The sequence below is a fragment of the Balaenoptera borealis genome (assembly GCF_965194805.1).
Source record: "Balaenoptera borealis genome assembly, chromosome: 4".
NCBI classification, from domain to species: domain Eukaryota; kingdom Metazoa; phylum Chordata; class Mammalia; order Artiodactyla; family Balaenopteridae; genus Balaenoptera; species Balaenoptera borealis.
In genome coordinates, this window is record NC_138861.1 from 66,390,998 (window position 1) to 66,406,007 (window position 15,010).

At 33.7% G+C, this 15,010-nt stretch overlaps 1 protein-coding gene across 13 annotated transcripts in view; it reads left to right on the top strand.

Moving 5' to 3' along the window:
• The window catches only part of EPHA5 (EPH receptor A5), a 323,628-nt gene that overhangs the window by 55,218 nt on the left and 253,400 nt on the right, over positions 1 to 15,010 (top strand). For all 13 annotated transcript variants that reach the window (XR_014243989.1, XR_014243990.1, XM_082390098.1 and 10 more), the window contains exon 3: positions 6,331 to 6,991. Coding sequence is in view for 11 of the 13 variants with exons in the window: in XM_082390098.1 (XP_082246224.1) it covers positions 6,331 to 6,991 (661 nt within the window). In the remaining 2 variants the exon portion in view is untranslated. The remainder of the gene's footprint in view (positions 1 to 6,330; positions 6,992 to 15,010) is intronic.

Consider the following 15,010-nt stretch of genomic DNA (forward strand, 5'->3'; position numbering starts at 1 on the left):
GCCCACAACTTTATCTTTTGAAACATAAATACCTAGTTCATTAGGTAACGAAACATTTTCTCTTTTGTTGGTTAAAATGACCTCATGTGCCAGTATATTTTATGCATTAAAATTTTAACCCTTCAAAAGGAGCAAATGTTAATTAATATCAGGGACTTCCGATCTTAGACATTAATTTGGCACTAATTAGTGGATCAGTCTCTCTGGATCTCAGTTTACTCCTCTGCAAAATGATGTGGCTGTGTTCTGTATGATTATGTCACGCATATAGTGTGTAATGAGAAAATTAATCTTCTCAAATGTAGGTTGACTAGCTGTAGCTCGGACCTGTTCTTCCTGTACTGTATTATAGCCTTGAGGTTTTCACACATTCCATGATTACCTTTGAATTACGATAAAATTTCTTTCAAAGCATTATGACCCAAGGTAAAGTTTGGTCCTCTACTTGACTCTCACTGTTTAAGCATTTGGGCAGCCGCTGGACAAGCAGGTGGACTAGGGATACATATTTGTGTTCAATATGCACTGGTCTTAATAATACAGTATTTCTTTCTAATGAGGAATGACCTCTAGTGGACAGTAACACATCAAAGGTAGCAAGAACAAACAAAAAAGTCCGCCCCAACAATAATAGGATTCCTCACTTTTTCTGCCATTAATCATGTTCCTAAGTCACTTATTCTTTGAGGATTTTTCTGGTTCATTTTCTCTCAGAGGAATTGTCCTGGATTGAATGTATTAGGTAATGGCAGACTTCTGCATGCACACACAAATGAGCTCAATTGTACATCCAACAGGGAGGAAAAACATAATGATTTTATGTAAACATAGCAAGTCTTATAAAGTGTTATGGGGAAGAATATTAGTAATAGTTTATCATGCACCTGGGAAAAATGAGAAAATAAGCAATTCATTTAGGTTCTTATTTGAGTATATTTTACCTAATTTTAATCAGTATAGCAAAATTGAAAAAAAATGAAATAATGAAACTAAAAATCTGATATTAAAAATATAAATTACTATAAGAAACTAGACATTAATAGAAAGAAAAACAAAAGATCTTTGGTGTGTTTGAAGTTTCTGATTTTTTATATTGTATTTCATTTGAATTTTGCAAGAGCAGGAAGCTTCCAGAAATTCTAGACTTTAGGTAAACATATGATGCGGTAGCAATTGGAATGTTTTGCTCACTAGTTAAAATGGGTAAAATGTCCGATTTCGGAATTTGAGCACATAGTCAAACTCTTTCCCAGGCAATTTCTAAGATCATGGAGAGGTACTACTGTTTTAAAAACAACAGTTAATTAGTAATTTGAGGTCAGGATATCTTCAGTGAAGTTAGCAAACACACTACACACACACAAAGAAAATAAAAAATAAATGATATCTAACAATATTTCAAATAAAATGAGAAGACTAGAATTAGTTTCTTTTGGAGCATTTCAAAATACATTATACAAAATATTGAGATATTAAAGGATAATGGACAGTTATCCCTATATTCAAAGAAGCATTTATGTGGTAAACAAGGTTTGTTACAAAGTTATACTTTGGACACTGCAGAGTAAAGCTGGGAGCAGTTGATTCCTAGCTATATTTTAACATCGCTCTGCCGAAGAAAATCATTAAGATGGTACTAATGTTGTTTGACTGAAATAGGAAAGAAGGTATAGTGCCACTAACTGATATGCTACATCCTGGGCTTTTAATTTGTATCGAATGTTGAAGAAGGCTAGTGAGTGAAAAATAAAAAACTGATATGTTAAAACATTTCATGCTAAAAAATATCTAAAAATATCTAACATATCTAAACTAAGCTGTAAGTTATAACTGGGAAAACATAATGCTAAAGAAAAAGAGTTCTATAGGTTAATATGCAAAACTAAACTAAAAATAATTGTATGATTGGAATAAGCAAATGTCTTAAAATAAATTTTTTAGAGGTTTTTACTGAAGACTAATTTTCAAAAATATGAACTTATAAACTTTCCTTTATTTGAATATATAAAGTTCAGACAATTTACAGAGAACAAAATTTATTTTTCTTCAAACAAAAACAAAAGGCAAATCATATAGTCATTTATTTACCATGTTTGAATTATTTCAGATTTCATATTAACATATATCTCTGGACTTAGGAGGGATATGTATGTGTTTGTTATTAATTCATTCATTATAAAATATTTACTGAGTGCCCTACTCTGTGTCCTGTGGTGTCAGACTCTGAGGTATAGTAGAGAAAAAGAAAATTGTCTTTACCTTCATATCCATGTTTAGAGTATTAAGTTATATATAGGGAAAGAGAGAGAAAGAGAAAGAGAAGAAAGAAAGAGAAAGAAAGAGAGAAAGAAAAGAAAGAAAAAGAAAGAAAGAAAGAAAGAAAGAAAGAAAGAAAGGAAGGAAGGAAGAAAGGAAGGAAGAAAGAAAGAAAAAGAAAGAAAGAAAATTATTATTCATGGTTACATCATGTTTGAAAAAAAAATGTGAATTTAGTATCAACAGAGTGGAGTAGCAATCAATGCAGTGAATCAAGGAATCCCACACGGAAACCCAGACTTCAGGGACAGAGACATGCTAATAAGAAGGCAGAGGTACAGACAGGCAGAGGGGATGCTCAGATGGTATCAGGGTGGTACTTCGTGAGCTTGGGAAAATCTGGTCTTCGGTTTTCTCATTTCTAAAATGAACAATAGGACCAGGTCTTTTAAGGCCACTTCTGATGTTTTATACTGGATATTAGATGACTGGGATAGGGAGTTTCAGTTCTCACTCGAGATTATGGTAATCAGTATGCCAGCGGTTAAGTCTTGGTTTATACATTTAGATACTGTAAGAGCTGGGACTAATTCTAGAGCTTCAGGCTGATAATCTTTCCTCTGTACAAGACCAGTCAAGTATTTATATGCAGGCCTCTACTACAAAGTTTCTGACCACTGTACTTTAGCCTTAATAAATTAATCTCTGTATAGACGCATAATAATCAAAACAGAACTAGATAATAGGCACCCCCATAACTTGAAAGGTCAAAATCGACTCCGTTCGCTTGATGATTCTTTATGTGTATTTGGGGACACAATGTAAGGGGAGATTTTACTTTAGGCTGTGTGTCCTGAATCAGTGTTTTAAGTTGTGAAAGCAAAAGAAGTGATGTATAGGCTAGGGGATTGGAAATGAAATCAATGCTAACAAGATAAGAGGCAATAGGAGCTTGGGGCAAGAAACCTAATAGGGCAATGAGAGGCAGGCAGGGAGAAAATAGTTCTTAATGGCTTTGGGTAGGATAAGTGGGTAACTCCATGATACACATATGGATATGAAAATAGGTCTTTTTTCTTTTGCACTTCTCTGATGAATGTGGCTGACTTGTGATGCCTGGCCAGGCATGGGATTAGAATGCGTCTGACTTGGAGTTCTCAGTGGCCAGTGGGAAAAGGAGCAAGCCCAAGCATTTGAGAGAGAAATCAAGTCAGCCCAAGCTGAGTGTGTAACCAGTTCTTTAATATTAAGGCAAAGAAATAGGAATGAGGAGGAAGCAAACACAAAGAAAAAGCCTGGGCTCAAAGGGTGGGTCTTGAGGAGTAGCCAGACCTGAAGAACAGAGCTACACCAACCATATTATGTTCAGTGGCCATGCCTCCAAAATGCCCAGGCACCTCGCTTGTAGTAGTCAGCAAATATTTTATTAAACCATGGGATCATAGGAATCCAACAAAATTAAACTGAAAATATTGTGTTTTCTGTCTGTGCCCTTCATTAAATTACGGTAATCTCCTTGACATGACATTTGCTAAAGCATCTAGGAATATACCTGCTGTGATCGTAAGTTCTTGATGAGTATTACTTTCTGTTCATCTCTTTGTTTCTTCTTCGTAAATAAGATATTTGCTGAGGACAGCAGGATGTCTCCTTTGTATTAAAAGGGAAGAAAACTTTGAAGAATTCAACGTTTTATTTCAGCTGGTCAATCTAAAATAGATGAAATATTCTTGCTTGTTTCTTAGTGTATTTGTCTAAATAGCAGATACTTATTGGAAATGTGTATATATTACCTTTCTGATTCTCTGAATGGCTTATAGCCATAATTATTTAAATTAAAGTCCTCCTATTCATGCATTAGAAATAGAAAATGTGAGCCTTCATTTATATTTTGGACACTTGAAAAGAAAAATACATAAAATCCCACCATGATAAATCCTAACATCAAAGAAAATTACAGTTTTTCCTCTTCTTAATTGAGAATATTCAGAGAAGTAATATGCCTATGCACATACTTTGAAATTATCACCCGAAGCAGTAACTATTAAGCTGTCTTGTCAAGTGCTGCTTGGCTTGCATTTTTAATAATATTTGTGGTACCTTGGACTTTGTACAAAGACTGTGAATTGCTTGCCTTATAATCTTGGAAGATGCTCCTATTCCAATTCCTTTTACTTGTCCAATTCCTTTGACTTGCTAGCAGGATCCTATTGGAATATGTGATGCAGAAATGAGTCTTCTATAAAGGATTTAAGGCCAAGGATTTGAAATATGTTTGTATTTTGCATTGGAGGACTATTAAAAAATAAGAGAATCTAAAACAGAGATAATGTAGCATTTTGGTTTTCCTTTTTCAGAGAAGAGTTTTTCGATGCTCTTTTCCAATTTACTAATGCAAAGAAAATACATTTAATTAATCTTCTTACAGTAAGTTGATCATTTTTGTTGTTTTCATTTGGTTAGCTGAGGTGCTTGTTTCCATGAAATATTAATCATGACATTCATTAAGCATTTATAATAAACATATTGATACCTGGATGGCTTCAGGAAGAAACTGTAAGTAGTTTAATGAGAGAGAAAGCTGGTTTAGAAAATCAGAGGCTAAGTACAATTTAGATAAATTTTGAGAGAGGACAAAAGTGAGATTAAATGAATGAACTAAGGTTTCATGTAACACCCTAATGTGAAAGTTGTTAGGTAAGATACAACCTTGATGTCTCTGTGATTTTAAGGAGCTCAGCAGTTTTCCCTCATTAAAAGACAGACCTTTTACTTCTGTCTGTCTGATGGTAGCTGGAACTCTGAGAGGGGCCATCTGAGGTATACGATTTATGTGCATCCCTTGTGATGCCACATTTTCGTATCTTTGTCATTTCAACAGAATCAAAAAATAATGCTCCATTTAATTTCATGTCTAACTAAATGAGGTTCTGTGAAGTTAATAATGTCTGAAATCACATTCTGCATTTATTGAAAGTCAGTATGTATGGTTTCATTGCTCTGTGTGTTTCAGGACAATTTTTAAAGATTTAAAACAAAGTTATATGTAGTTTTATTCACACAGATTGTAGACAGGTTTTTAAAATTTCTTGTTATAATAACCTTTATGAAGAAGAAAAATCTGGTTTTACACTGTTTAGAAAGTGGTATGGTGCATTGACATTCTCAAAACCATAGTATTTTACTAGGAAAGAGATAGGTTTAGATCTCTTCTTTGGCTGAATATTATTTTGGAAGCTATATAAATCATACTTAATTTTTCTACATCCTGTGTATATTCAGAACTTCTAAGGTCATTGTGCATAAAATAATGCATTGGTAAGAAAGAATAATGCATTCCCAGGATATGTATAACAAAAAAGTCTCAGTATTTGAAATGACAAGGCTCTCGATATTACTAATCTATAGTTTTTATCTCTATTTTCTGTCTGTCTCTAGGTTTATATTTGTGAATAAATGTATGAATAAACACTTAGTTATCCAATTGTAAAAGATTCCTAACCAGATTGGTTCAATGAAATAAACATTTGTTATTAATTTTAAACTAATGAATTTTCTTTCAAGTTTTATAACATTGTTGTGTTATTTGTAACATGCCAGGGTTAAATAAATGTGGATTCACGTTACATTTTTATCCCTTCTTTTCCACATTTACTGCTTTTTTTCTCATTGTCATTTTAAAACAAATTGTACTTCCTTTTTTCTTTCAAACTTTACCTACCCTTTTTCTTTCAAACTTTCTTCTAAATATATATACTTGCCTTTCACTGCTTCTTGTTAATCACATCCAGATTGAATTTTCTTTTACTATTACTCTGAAATACATGATTTTTTCTGGGGAATATAATTCACATGTCCTCATGCTTGAGTTACATTGGAGACAATGACTAATACTTTATTTACGTAATTTAAAAAGGGAAATAATTTTTTAAAATTTTCACGGTATAGCTCCTCTCAATACTGTATATTGAGGATGCAGAAATTTTACACCTGAATTAGTTTTCTTTGACTATTTTTGCTGGTTATTTTCTAATTGTCTTTTAATTTTTTTTGTCCTTCTATTATATTACCCAGTGGGAAGAGATTGGTGAAGTTGATGAAAATTATGCCCCTATCCACACATACCAAGTATGCAAAGTTATGGAACAGAATCAAAATAACTGGCTTTTGACCAGTTGGATCTCCAACGAAGGTGCTTCCAGAATCTTCATAGAACTCAAGTTTACTCTGCGGGACTGCAACAGTCTTCCTGGAGGGCTGGGGACCTGTAAGGAAACTTTTAACATGTATTACTTTGAGTCAGATGAGAATGGGAGAAACATCAAGGAAAACCAATACATCAAAATTGATACCATTGCTGCCGATGAAAGCTTTACAGAACTTGATCTTGGTGACCGTGTCATGAAACTGAATACAGAGGTCAGAGATGTAGGACCTCTAAGCAAAAAGGGATTTTATCTCGCTTTTCAAGATGTGGGTGCTTGCATTGCTCTCGTTTCCGTTCGTGTATACTATAAAAAATGCCCTTCTGTGGTACGACACTTGGCTGTCTTCCCTGACACAATCACTGGAGCTGATTCTTCACAGTTGCTTGAAGTGTCGGGCTCCTGTGTCAACCATTCTGTGACAGATGAACCACCCAAAATGCACTGCAGTGCTGAAGGGGAGTGGCTCGTGCCCATCGGGAAATGCATGTGCAAGGCAGGATATGAAGAGAAAAACGGCACCTGTCAAGGTAAGAGTTTACCTGTGGATCTGCACGGGTTGTCATGATCTTCAGTTGGATCATGTATATGTATTTCTTCCAGTGATTATGAGCAAATGACCTTTTACTTTGCTAACTTATGGAGATTATTTCTCTTCAAGTTTGGTTTCTTTCTTCTCAGAATTTTAAAACTTCTGGCAATGGTGAAACATTTAATGTAATATTTTATTGGATATACATAATTCTCAGAGAGTGTCTTACTTGCAGTGTAATATTTCATATTCATTTTGCTTTCAGAAGTTTTATTTTTGGACAGCTCAGATCAAGGGATTATTTCTTTGTATATAACTTTCTTTGTATGATTAGTGTCTGCTACTTTATTGCTACTTTATCTCCATGAAGAGAAAATAGTACTCTTTACTCGTTATATGAAATTCAAATGTAAACCTTCGATGAGACTTGTTTTGGCATGCTTTTAACTGCCTTTTAAAATTTCTTCAGATATAAGTTCAGCCACATGAACTTCATTGGAAAATATGTGTAAGGTGACAGGACTTAGTTTACTGTGTTGTTTACATGTAATGGCTATTACATGCTTGCTTTTAAGAATTTCTGGGTCAATTTTAAATGCATAATAAGTAGAACCCAAGAAAATAACTGTTTGGAGATAGAGCCAATACAGAAAGGTCATTTCAAAGCAATTTGCACTTGGAAATTTTTTTGTTTTAGTTTTTCTTTTAAATTGAAACTTGATCATGCATGCCTCCTTCTTCATCTGAAAATACCCTCATTTTGCCCACAGTGTGGTGAGTTGCCCTTTTAAACTTGGATCTTTATCAATAGCTTTTTGGAACAGGATAGTACTTTATGCAAAGTGAAGAACAACTTATGAAGAAGAAAACACGTTTTCCTTAAAAGAGGAAAAATCCATCCTTATGAATCTGAACTTGTTTTCACCATGATGTGTACATGCCAAATAGGTAATGAGAGTTAATGTGTATTAACTGAGGAGAAAACCAAATGCTAAGAAGTCCCCTAATCCCACTGGTAGCTTCAGGTGCATTTTTTTTTTTCTAAATCCAGTATATAATGTGGATCAAACTTGCTCGAGTTTGTTCAGGCTTGACTGTAGATTGACCGTAGATCCAGGGAAACAAAACTAGGAAATTTTCTGTAAATCATACTGACTTTGCTTAATTATTTCTCTCTAGAAACACATTGCACCATATTTAAACTTCCTTTTTCAGCATCACCTCATATTTGTATACCATCTACAATCAAGTGCATGATTATTTCTCCATGTAATCTACAACTTTCTATTCCTTTATATGTATATGTAAAGTTTTATTAAATCAAAATTATGTTTCAGATATGCTTTTAAGTTTGTCAAGGAAATGAATCAGATTTTATTTAGGTTTGGATTTAAAGGAAAGTTCTAACTAACATTACCTTAACTTTTCTTTTTGAGCAGCCTTCTTGGTATAAGGTGAAAGATATATGTAATTGTAGAATCAGAAGTGGGAGTTAAATATAATCCATTGAATACACTGTATTCTTTTCCCTAAAATATTTATAATATGAATCTTATTATTTCTAAGAATTTGTTTACTAGTATTATAAAGCAGCATGCTTGATTTGGTTATTTGTTTATATCCTTTTAGCGAATGATATGTGGTAGCTTTACTTCAAACACAGTGATTTTGTCTTCATCCATATTGACACAGAGTATAAAGGACCTCTGCATTTAGAGGATAATTTTTGATTGTTGCTGGGCTTAAAATATTCTGCAGGTGCTTATCATGAAAACATCTTGGGGAAGTAGTGTTCTGACAGGATGTTTTTTAGTGCATGCATTTACTGCAACTTTCTATTCTCGTACTCTTACTAATTGAGGAGTAGAGACCTGAGAGAAAGAGGGACGAACTGGAGAGGCTACCTTGGAGGAAACGTCAATAAACTGGATTCTGTCTTAATGTGTTTATTACCCTACTCTGGTAGGAGGAACAAAAGCTGTGGGTCATGAAGGCTGTAGACACAGCACCAGAAGTTGTTCTACACAGTGCAGTCTATATGAATAGTGCCTCTTGGTGTTTTCCCATGTACAAATGATATGTGGCCGCTCTAGGAGGAATTTCAAATGTTTATTCTATAAATAACATATCTTATTGAATGAATAAATAAATGTTGAAGGTTTGTTTCGGAGAATTAAGGCATCACAGATAGTCCCACGTAAATAAATATATGCATTTAAACCTATATATTATATGTACATGCAAATGTAAATGTATGTACGTGTGTAAGTGTGTGTATCATATACAATTCCTCCATAACTCTAACTCATTCTATGGTTTTAATGTACTGTCCCCAAACCTTTAAGTAGGGATGTTGATGTTTTGGAGCTATCCTTGATAGGCCAGAAATCTAGGAATCATTCTTGACATCTCCTTCTTACCCACCTCCCAGTTTCAATCCATCCCAAAGTATTTATAGAAACTACCACACAATTATCTCATAAAATCACCCACTTCTCTCTGTTTCCTTTTTCCTCCAATCTATAAGTATATCTTGTTGGAACTTTATTTTTAAATATAATGAATGACTTTTTATGTAGTTTTGGTTTTTGAGCCATGTGAGTGTATCATCTCTACAAAAATGCAAATCTGGTAGTTGCACACACCCATCCTCCTCAGTCCCTGACTAGTCCCAACACACTTACTTTAGACTCTTCAATGGTTTCCTTTAAAATAAAGTTTTTAAAGTAGCCTAAGATCCTGCATGACTTTGCTCCTGTTAGCTCTCTAGACACATCTTAAACTATGCACTAGCCACACTGGCTTGCTTTTAGTTTCTTGAAGACTCACTTTCATTACTTGTTCTTCTATGATTCTGTTCCCTTCCCCTGAAACATTCTTTTACCTCCTTTATGCCTGATTAACTCATACTAATTCTTCAGATCTGTGCTCCAACACCCCTTGTTCAAGGAAGCTGGCCCTGATCCTTGAAGACTAGGTCATCCCCTTCTGTTATTTACTCACATATTTTCCTTCATAAAACCATTTAGAGTTATGATTTTGCACATATTTGTTAACTTATTATTTGATTAATGATTCACTCCCCACCCCCATTAGATTACATACTCCTTGATTACAGCAGTGGTGTATGTAATCTTAAGAAGTGAGAAAGAAATTGAAAGGCAAGAGGTAAGGAAAATGAATTCAAAAGAGGAAATAGGATGAGCAAAGTCATAAAAGAATACTATGTTTTAAAATTATTTATTTTAAATAAATAATTGTGTTTACCTTACCTTTGTACTTATCTTTAGAAAACATCCTTGGTCATAAAAATTGACAAATATATCTTTTAAATTAATCTTTACTTAGTCCTAAGATTCTCAGGCCAAATTTTCAAGTTTCAGGTATTAAATCATATGTGATTGGCATATGATATATTAACTATGATAGAGATCGTCTTAGTGATTTTTGTAGACCTCAAAACATCACATGCTGAAAAGTGTTTATAATATAGCCTTATTACATATTTACATTTAATAACAGTTTCTTTTATGATCAAAATATGTTGGGATTTAATTAAGGCTGTAATAAGAAGGTGAAGTTTGAGTAAACCTGTTGTAATGATTGTCATATGTTAAGATTTACTGAATCTGTACTAGGAAGTGACCAGGTAGTTTTTGTTGGATCATGTTCATGTGACCTGATATGCGTGCAGGGCATGATAGACTTGACCGAGAGGCTTTTAGCAACTAAACCTTAAGGAATCAGAATGCTAGGCAGCTTATTAACATATGGCAGCTTCAATCCAGAAGACAACCAAGAAGTGATTCAGGGGTCCCTGTCCATTTAGCAGTTCGTATTTAACTTCCTTTAGGAGAACTTGGCTACCTTTTCCATAATAATCTGATTTTAACAAGGTAACCAAGTACTCTGGTTTCTACTGTATTACCTTAAAATATAGAGTGAATTCATTTTTCTAAAGCTTACTTATATGCCTGAATTTTCTATAATAAGCTGCCTTAGGTATACAAATTTATTTCCTTGAAATGTTCTTTATTTTCAGGAACTAATCATGTATTAAATCCATTTATACAAGTATGTTTCCATATTTGTTATTTATTATTATTTCTGATGAAAGTCATGCTATTTTTTCCCTTAAGAGTCAAATGAAATTTTTTTGAGCACAAAATTGTTAGCAGAAACCCATTTTGGAAGTTTCTGCTTTTTATTGAAGTGAATGTGTCTGACAGAAGTAATTGAGTTCACATGAATCAAATGTTGCCTGCTGAGTTCTCTTGTGATTATGTTGCTGACTTACTCAGATGCAAGGCAAGACCACTAATCTTCATCAGTTGCTAGTGGAATGAAGTAGTAATTTGAAATTACCCCTAGATAATTATAGTTTCACTTATATCAAATGGAGGAAAGAGATTCAGATTGTGGGTCACTGCCAAAACCAGTCAGAGTGAAGAAGGTATATGGTACATGCTCAAATACAGGGTAAGGGGGGGGTGTCACATGCCAAGGGCTGCGGAGAAAAAGCACATTAATTGTCCAACTGGGAGATGATTGCACAGCAAGGAAATGTAGTGAAAATACTAAGCTCAAGAAAGAACCTTGATTCAGAAACAGTACAGATACTGCAGGGAATAGTATGTTGATCATTCAAACTTCTGGTGCATATTTATGTTTGAAACAAAATTGGCTGGAAATTTAGGGTATTAGGTGTTCATATAATTATGCATTGGAGAGCCTAGTTATTTTTAATTAGGCACATTACCAAAAAACTTCAAAGGAGTTGAACTTTTGGTCCTATTTGGTATTCTGTTTTATGCAACAGAAGGAAACTAATTTTAATTTAAAAATTTTAACAAAAGATGGCAATTATGAAAGCAGAGTGTCAATGGTGTGTGAGTATATGTGTGTGTGTGACCTGCTGCTGTGAGCCACCACTAAGACAATCAAGTAGTTAAGTCATTTCATCTATTTGCAGGTATTACACATGAGAGTAATAAAATAGATTTTTTTTTCTTTTTAACTCCTCCCTTGAATAATTTTAGATTAGTTCTATTAAAATGTTAGAGCATACTCTGCATTTTTTTTGTTTTTGCTTTTCTTTTTTTTTTTTCTAAATCAGGGTTTTTCAACACTGATACTATTGATATTTTGGGCCAGATAACTAGTTGTTTGGGGGGAGGGGTGGTCCTGCTCCCTGTAGGATATTTAACAGCTTCCTTGGCCTCTAATACTCCACTCCTGATTTTCATAGTCAAAAATGCCTCCATATATTGCCAATGTCCCCTGTTGGCAAAAATCTCTCTTAGTTGAGAACCACTGATTGCAATATACTCCATCTGCCTACGTGAGCAGATGTGCTGCTAAAGCTAAATATGTTTATAGACTGGTTACCTTTGCAAAAGTGAACATTTTTCTGCAGAACGAAAGAAGTGTACATTTCTTAAAATGCATATTCATTTTGAAATGCGACTAATTTAACTTGGATAAAGTGATATAGGATATCAGGAAATATGCTGCTGATGAAATGCAACGTACTCTAGTGTTTTAAGCATGCAGATTCTGAGCCAGAATGCCTGGATTCAAATCCTACCTCTGCCATTTATCAGCTCTGTATCCCTGGCCAAGTTGTTGAATCTCTTTATTCCTTGTTTTCCTCGTCTCTAACTACCTCATAGCAATTCTAGGAGATATTATATGAAAATTATTTAGAATAATGCCTAGAAAACAGTACTTATTCAATAAACATTAGCTATGTCTTAGATATTTTATTAAAAATAAAATTATGTACAGGAATATGTGTCTGTCCATTGGAAAATACAGGGTAGCTTCAGCTTAGAAAATTCTCTAATTTGTTTAAACCAGAGAGTATATTCTTGAGTAGAATCATTTATCAAAGGATAATCCTACATTTTTATTTACTGGGTGATCAAAACTATGTAAATATATTGGAACCTACTTTATAAAGGAGATTTGCTCTCTCCTTAGATATCATCAGTCATTCTTTAAATTATTGATCAGTCATCCTTTAAGTTATTGTACTAGGCACTGTAGTCTATCTCTACAATTCCTGTATCCTAGTAATGCAGACAGATAGCTCACAAACGTACATATGCACTCACATCTACAGTTACGGTTTATGAGTGTTGTTACTGGCAGTGTGAGTGTGCAAAAAAATGGGTAGTAAGAAAATGTTTCTCTGAAAAGGTGATGTTTAACACAGATGTGAAAAAAAAAGCCACATGAAGACTATGGGAAACAGCTTAACAAGCAGATGGAAGCTTTCAGTGCAGAGATCTATCATAGTATATTAATCAATTTTGTATATATCTCTTTTCTCTCTAAAATTATATTAAAATGTATTTGCATATTAAAATCTGAGAAATAAAAGAGCTGCTACTCCCTGAAATTACCTGCTAAAAGAGGCTATTCATATACATGTTATACTGTCTTAAGGATAGAGAATTCCTAATAATACCTAGGGTCAAATACATACATATCAAATATGAAACAACTCAGTTTATTTATGAGTAGTATTGGTGTGGTGGATGGCAGCTTGTAAATTATTATACCAGTTGAAAGAATGAAAGCCTTTTCTTTTTTAAGAACTTAATGTTTCATTGGTCCAGTGAATCTTCTGGATATGTGCTCAGTAAAAAAAAAAAAAAAAAAAGAGAGAGAGATTTGGCAATAAAGGAAAAGAAATAGAAGAAGCAGAAACAAACACTCCATAATCCCTCCTAGACAAACTTCTGATCTTGATTTTGCACTCCTACTTTCTCACTCATAAAAGAAGGTACATTAGGCAAAGTCTTGAGTCTCCCTTTCCTATGCCATGTTTAGAATAAATGTAACAAATAAATACTATGCCTCATATTTACAGCAATAGTAATAGCTACTTTGTACATTTTACTTTGGGTCAGTCTCTAGAATGTCTTATTATGATGGTGGCACATTCCGTATTGTTACCGTGCAAAGGAATTTTGGCATTTCTGGTCTTGAGCTCCATTATGATCACATGGATGGAGAATTAATGATTATATTTATGTTCAAGTGTCTCATATTTTACAAAACATCTCCTGATAAAAAACATTTATTAAAATGATATGCATTGGATAGGCTACTTTTATTATAACAAATTAATATAGAAATATATAAACACAGAAATATAGAAATAAATTAATATAGAAAGATAATTCTCTGAAAAAAGGTTTAATGATAAAGATAAAGGCTTTTATATATATCTGAATTGATATATTCAGAAGTGATTTAAAATCCATGATACTTAAATGTACTGGGAAACCACAACGTACTCCTTCTGTTTTATTGTTTGCTTTTTTTTATTATTCAGATAGCAGCAGAAGAATTTTCACAAAGTCTGATAACATAAATCAGTATAGCTCTCATGGGAAAAGTTGTGTGTACAGGAAAATTTAATTTTGAAAACTCACTGAGTGTGATTCAGCAAACATCTCAGTGTCTGTTCTCAGATTCTTAAGAGCAAAAAGTTAAAAAAAGAATGCAAATGATATGAAACAAAGTAGCCAACACTGGCATAAACTCATTAAGTAGACTTAAAACCTCAAAATCGATCTGAAATCACCAGGAGATTTTGTATGCAGTAAACAGAGAGCTTTGGGCTTTAAGGTGATGCAGGTCTCAGTTCAAATCTCACTTTTCCATTTGGTAGCTGTGTGACTGTGGACAAACAAAATCAGATTGAGCCCAACTTTCCTCATATGTGAAATGTTAAATAATACAACATGCACCTGCAGAGATAGCCTGTAAAGGCATGTAAAGTATGCCTACTTTAGGAGCGGGGCATTGACTAGCCACTTCAGCATGACCTGAGCACTTTTGAACTGCAGAATCTTAAGCCCCATCATAGAAAAACTGAATCTGAATCTACATTTTAGCGAGATCCCTTGGTGTTTTTTTTTTTTAAATTTTTATTTATTTATTTATTTATTTATTTATTTATTTTTGGCTGCGTTGGGTCTTCGTTTCTGTGCGAGGGCTTTCC